This window comes from Triticum aestivum, chromosome 6B (genome assembly GCF_018294505.1).
Source record: "Triticum aestivum cultivar Chinese Spring chromosome 6B, IWGSC CS RefSeq v2.1, whole genome shotgun sequence".
In the NCBI taxonomy this organism is placed as follows: domain Eukaryota; kingdom Viridiplantae; phylum Streptophyta; class Magnoliopsida; order Poales; family Poaceae; genus Triticum; species Triticum aestivum.
The window spans coordinates 701,476,943-701,483,235 of NC_057810.1; the positions used below are offsets into that span (position 1 = coordinate 701,476,943).

A 6,293-nucleotide genomic window follows, 5' to 3' on the forward strand; every position below is an offset into this window, starting at 1 on the left:
AATAACTTATGTTAGCACAAAATGATCAAGTTTACATAATAAGCTTATAGTCTTTTTCTTATTCTTCTTCTTTTCCAAAATGACATAGGTTAGCTTCATTTTACCTAAGTTGGCTCTAATATACTAACTTAGAGATTATATGCTTAGTTTCCTATAGGTTAGCTCCAAAATAACTTATGTTAGCACAAAATGATCAAGTTTACATAATAAGCTTATAGTCTTCTTTTTATTCTTCTTCTTTTCCAAAACTCTTCTTATTCTTCTTCTAGTGTTCTTCTTCTTCTAGTATTCTTCTAGTCTTCTTCTTTTTCTTCTTCTAACTTCTTGTTTATCATTTTGCAGATTTGATTTAATTGACGGAAGCTTGCGTGGATGGAGTGCTTCTTTTTCATTTGTGTTTTTATTTTGTATCAATGTGAAACTTTTGTGAATTGATGGATAACGGTGTTGGATGAACAATGTGAAACTTTTGTAATATGTAACGATGGAACTACGTGTTGGCTATGTATGTATATATGATGGAACTTGTGTGTTGGTTATGTATGTATATATGATGGAACTTGTGTGTTGGCTATGATTGTTATATGGATGCTTGTTGTATATATATGTGTTGGATATCTCATAGGTGAAATAGTGACCTGAGATTAAGAAGAAAAAAATTAAAAAAATTGTTACTAATGGCGCACTACAATGTGATGCGCCATTAGTATAGAAGACACTAGTGGAGCACTGTGGGCAAAACTAATGGCGCACTGCCTGGTGCGCCATCAGTATACCATATACTAATGGCGCACCAGTGATGCGCCATTAGTAAAAAATACTAGTGGCGTGCTACTAATGGCGCACTGGTAATGCGCCATTAGTAGGCAAAACCAGTGCGCCATTAGTAGGCTTTTTCCTAGTAGTGAAAGTCTAGCTTGTTTGGAATTAGTGGGCTAGCTAGGTTCCAAGTAAGAGGGATGTTTGTTTATATTGATTGGTCAGATTGACCCAAATCTCCAGGATGGACGTGAAGGTAATCGCTTGGCTAAGGGTGTTTTATATTTCAAAGTGTTTTGTGAATCAGGGCAGAATGCAATTGCAAAAATTGGACTGCAGAGATGGTACTCACTTTTTCCATGACTGCATTTGCAGAATGAGTAATATATAGCTCTTGGGAAAGTAAAGTGCGTATACATATAATCTGAAACTGGTGTGGTTCTTTCAATCCTACCTTGTTATTGTTGAGACACACCTTAGAGCATGTTATGCAAAGAGTATTAAAATTGGTAAAGCGCAACTAGCTCATGCTTACAAAAGGATTGCAGTGTTGCTTGATTTTTGTCATACTGAATTCTGATATGGGCGAATAAAGGCTAGGTACAGAAAGAAATAATAAGTAAGAAAATTAAATTTATAATTGTTGATTACAAGCATGCATCTGTATGGATTTATGAGATTCACAAAATTTTGACTGTAGCAAAAGATATGACATAAAGAAAGCCGAGCCACTGCACATGGGGAAATAGAAGATGATCCTATATGTTTGGCTAGCCTGAGTGACACGATAAGTTCCCGAGAGCCCTGTGTCAAAACAGAGTAAGGTTGCAAAGAAATGCAAGACAAACAGCATGAAAATATGCTAGAGAGCACTAGAGTTCCAACAACAAAGGAAACAACTGACTCACTATTTGCTTCATCAGTACAGAATCTGTACAATGCAAATGGTAATCTCACAGAGAGCACTAGAGTTTTTTTCTTTATTTATGGCTATCCTTTATAGTAGTAATGCTAATTTGAGTCGATATATCGGTGTTCCATACCATCCTAAAAATGCGTCTCTGGTGACAGTCATAGTTCTTAATTTTCATTGGATTTCTATGTGGTTTCTGAATATTTGATGTTCTGAATATTAAGGAATTACTTAATTTCTAAAATATGTTCATATCCTATTATCATCATTGAGGGAATCAATTGGCATAATTTTAGTGTGTACGTATAGTTGATTAATATTCAAAATGTCATGCTATGTAACCATGGGGTTTAGTTTTGCATCATGCTTGCCTCTGTAGTTTTGCTTGCTTATTTGACTCGCTGTTTTGATTCAGCAGCATTGATTTTCAGATAATATAGGAGAGTGGAAGGTTCATGCTCATTTTTCTTTTTTGTATTTTTTCTTGTTCATACTTATACTATTTTTTCTTGCAAATCTGTACTATTGAAATAGAAAAATCATCTTGTGTTGTTCAGACCCATATACTTATCCTACAATATGTGAATGAATGCTTATATTGGCATCCTGCTGTAGAAAATGGTTAGCTTAGCAGCAACTATTGTGTCTTCTAATTATGTCGCCTCAAATTTGTAGGAACGCTACTGTTGCTTTCGAAATGCTATTGGATCTTATAAAGATTTTTGGACCTGTTATTCATTCAACATTGTCAGCTAGCTCACTCTTTGGAGTAGAACTTCAAGCCGAACAGAGGTATGCTCTCCAACTTTACTCGGGGAAGGGAACTGGGTGTTGCTAAGAGAACTGTTTTAAAAACTTGTGTTGCTACAAGCCACTCAGGAACTCGGTCTGAGGTGGCGAGTTGGTCGCGAACTTATGTTTTGCTTATACTGGTCCTGTCCCTCATAAGGGTGTGTATCAAGTGTTTCCCAATTTAGTTCTGGCATGTTGAGTCCATGGACAAGTATGGATTATTCTCTTTAGCTTTAGCCAATTTAGGAGACAACCGCTGTTTTCCTGCACATTTGCATATAGTTTCAGTCGCTATGATAGTAAACTTGCTCTCAACGACTCCGATCTTACAAAATGTTAGGTCTCCTTAGTTCCAAATATGGTTTTACAGGTCTAAAATTATTTCTTTGATGCGAGGTGCCATGCTGTGGATAACATGGAGATTATCAAGGCGGAGCGGCGGTGAGTATGGAGCTCATAATCATCAGTTCATCACCATGAAGCGGAAGAAATGGTATAGCTTTGCCATGGTGAGGTTCTCACCTTCTTTGCGAGTCCTTTGTTGATATGCTCGGGCTTAAGACTGCTTCTGTGGCATCAAGGGTAAGGCAAGCATGAAAAATGCTCCAGTCGTCTATTATATCTTCTATGCTTTTTTGTATGTGGCATCAGTATTTATTCAATGGTTCTGATGTTTCTGCACAAAGCTGGAAATGGATAGATAGCACTATATATTATTATTGGTTGCCCATAGAGTAGGTACATGTAGGTTTCCTTGGTAATGTAAAGCTGAAAATAACCAAGGTCTTCTGAAAATCAGAAACTACTATACCAGTTTTTCATGTCTCGGTGAATCTGGAACAACCTTAATAATTATTCACAATTGCATGTAGTCTTTCCTCTGCTCTCGTCCGGTCATCTCCTAGCTGTCTGTTGTGTGTCTTTTCCTGATTCGTTTGTCGTCTCGCAGCTGGACTTTGGCAGCCGCCGCTCCTCGGCAATCAACGGGAGGTACAGCCGCTGCCACCACTCCTTCGCAGTGACGCAGGCCAGCGACAAGGAGGCTCGCAATGGTGGGGGACGCATCACCATCTGCCGGAGAGGAGAAAGGCATACCTACCCCTTAATGATTGAAATGTAGGTCCAGGGAAAACATCTGGTTAGCCTGCTTGCTGTTCTGGACATGAATCTCGCGTTTGGTTGAGTTTCAGATCTAATAGAAATTGAAACTAGCTCTTAGGATATAAATGTTCTTGTAAAGTTTCAGTTTCATGTACCTTTTGATCGATAATATTAAGGATATGCCTCTAAGATCTGTTTGCCAATTTACAAATGTGTTTCCATGCTTCTCTGTCTTCATGTACTGTGGTCTTTTCTATTCACTACTCAAAAAAATTGGAGTACTATGTAGCCATTTCATTCCAGATTTTTTGCCACTTGTGTTGCTCGCACTACTAAAATATTTTAGTCTATATGGGTTTTCAGAATGGTATGGTTGTGACTGTAATCTTCATTGTTAGTCAAAGTACTTATATTATTGAATATTATGGTTCAATATAAATATCAATTCTCATTGGGTGACTGAATTAGACTCTCGCACGAACTACCATATTATGGTTATGTACCAAAATAAAATCTTCTTTAATCTAAGCTCTAAGACTACATGAAATACCACATTTTCTCATTTGTGGGCTAGAGTAAAAAATAGGGGCATGCTCTAACAGTGGCACATTTTATTTGCAGCACTACTGTTGGGCCAATTGATGCTAGGTGTACATTGAGATGTTTCAGAAAAATAGATCCTTGATGCTGGACATAGTGCAATGGTGAGATCCACTTATTTATGATGGCGAGGATGATTGTTGGGCTGGCATGTGGAGCTGTACTAATAAGCTATGAGAAGGTCGATGCGTGAATTATATTCTCACTATAAATAAAACACACTGAATTCTTTTGCTGACAAGATATGTCCATCGGCAGGTCCTCACATCACAACACCCGAGCAAGTCTGGCAAGGCTTGCTCGCCATGGCCTACCACATCGGCGAGACGGGGCGAGCACGTGATCACCATCAGCAGGTCCTTCGTCACAACACCCGAGCGAGCGAGATGTTCAGACAAAGTTATATGATACACTGCTATTGACATATGTCGTAGATGGATGGTACATATCGTTTCTCTCCATGTTACAATTTCTGTGACCTCGGCATTTGGAAGACATGTCATCCGAATCGTCTATCATAACTGAACCATTACTATCACAAGCATCTTACTTTTAGAAATTCATATGATGGTTCAGTTATCTATATTATGTGTGCCATTTGTTACCTCTGAAATATATATTATGTGTGCCCTGTCGTGTTGGTTTATTTTTGGTGCCAAAATGCTGCTGAGCATTTGGTGTAACTGATTGCACTACCCATTTAGTGGTGTCTGGGCATATGTCATGTATTGGACACAACCATGTTATCTATAAAGGCAATTTTTTCGCTTCTATGCATTAAACTGATCCATTCTCGGTAACTTTCCAAGCTCAGAGAGCATGTTCTGACCTAGCCTTCCAAGAGCATGTTCTGACGGGATGCCTGGTTAAAAAGAAAAGAAGACCCCGTTCTAGTACGGAAAACATACATAGGACATGCCATAATTGTGTTCTGAAATTGATCAACTTGCAAGGACGACTCCAAGTAAACTCACAGATAGGGTATAAACGCAAGCGACATTCAAGTGCAGTTGCGTGCATGTGTGTGGACGTGCAATTACAGTTGTGCATGACCAGGCGGGTGTGCGAGTGTAGCTTTGTGGGGCATGGGAAAACACAAAGTAAAAATAGGAAACATAAATAAATCAATAAAAGAAAAAGAAAAATCCACACAAATCATCGCATAAAATCAAATGATGTTGGAGTCAGATAAGACTTTGTTGATTGTGATCCGGATGACTATTAGTAGCAAATCCAGAATTTTTAGTACAAAATTGATCAAACTTTACAAATTTTAACTTAAGATAAATCTAATTTGGGATGTGAAAGCAAAAAACAACATAGGGAATAACCGTTAGAGTTTGAATCATCATCGGGACTTATCCGACACATGCAATGAATTATTACAACCGCGACTCAATGGTGACTTGCACGCTAGGAGAAGGGAGATAGAGATAGATACAAATCATAATAACTATCAACCTGCTAACAACTATATCCCTTTTTTTTGTGATGCTAACAACTCTATACACGAAGGGACAGACGCTTCCACCAAAGTTTACAAGTATTGCGTAGATGTACATAGCAACAAAAAAAAAGAGAGAAAAAAATACATGTACATGCATACCATGTCTGCATGATTGGTGGCAAGCTGTCTGAGGAGTCATTTTCTATAAAACTATGACGCGCACCCTGATTTTGTTGTGAAGAATGCTTCTGACTTTTGCCGCTTGGGAAGCTGAGCGGGGACAGCTGTTCGTACAAAGTAGAATAAAAGTAGTGTCTGCTGTCTAGTGGTATTGTGCGAACTAGTACTCCAAGAGCATGTTATGATGGAGAACCCTCGTCAACAAGGAAAGAAGACGATCCCGTATATATTACACACAAAGCATATGCCAAATTGGTGTTTTGAAATGGATCAACTTGATGAGCGGATGGCGGCCGTCAGGTTACCAGAAATCATGTCGACTCCAGTTCAGGTAAAGCCATGGACCGGTGAAAAACCAAATCGGCTTGTGCTAAACAATCAGATGCCATTCGGTGGCGGCTACAGCGTAAACAGTAGCTGGCCGGCGGTCTCTGTCACCGACAATACATGCGTGCTCGCGGACGAGCGAGGAGGGGGCCTTTTCTGCCTTGTCCGAAGCGC

The 6,293-nt window shown here is 38.9% G+C and overlaps 1 protein-coding gene across 7 annotated transcripts; it reads left to right on the forward strand.

Annotated features, from left to right (window-relative positions):
- Positions 1–1,691: 1,691 nt before the first annotated feature.
- On the forward strand, positions 1,692–4,936 carry LOC123139595 (uncharacterized). 7 transcript variants are annotated; one of them, XR_006469619.1, is made up of 6 exons: positions 1,692–1,706; positions 2,348–2,464; positions 2,861–2,973; positions 3,414–3,602; positions 4,187–4,346; positions 4,424–4,936. XR_006469619.1 is itself a non-coding variant. In XM_044559356.1 (5 exons), the coding sequence occupies exons 1-4, from the start codon at positions 2,328–2,330 to the stop codon at positions 4,248–4,250; spliced, it is 507 nt and encodes a 168-aa protein (XP_044415291.1). In that variant the 5' UTR covers positions 2,046–2,327; the 3' UTR covers positions 4,251–4,346; positions 4,424–4,936. The 7 variants fall into 7 exon arrangements, 1 of the variants encoding a protein (XP_044415291.1); XM_044559356.1 differs by lacking the exon at positions 1,692–1,706 and having other exon boundaries at positions 2,046–2,464; positions 2,835–2,973; positions 3,414–3,580; XR_006469621.1 differs by lacking the exon at positions 1,692–1,706 and having other exon boundaries at positions 2,055–2,464; positions 2,835–2,957.
- The last annotated feature ends 1,357 nt before the right edge of the window (positions 4,937–6,293 follow it).

What these genes read in the sequence shown, in the direction of transcription:
- LOC123139595 (XM_044559356.1), top strand. Translation starts at nt 2,328, where the DNA reads ATGTCGCCTCAAATTTGTAGGAACGCTACTGTTGCTTTCGAAATGCTA. An exon ending in GAACTTCAAGCCGAACAGAG is followed by an intron (nt 2,465 to 2,834) that starts GTATGCTCTCCA and finishes ATGGTTTTACAG; the next exon opens with GTCTAAAATTATTTCTTTGA. An exon ending in TACCCCTTAATGATTGAAAT is followed by an intron (nt 3,581 to 4,186) that starts GTAGGTCCAGGG and finishes TTTTATTTGCAG; the next exon opens with CACTACTGTTGGGCCAATTG.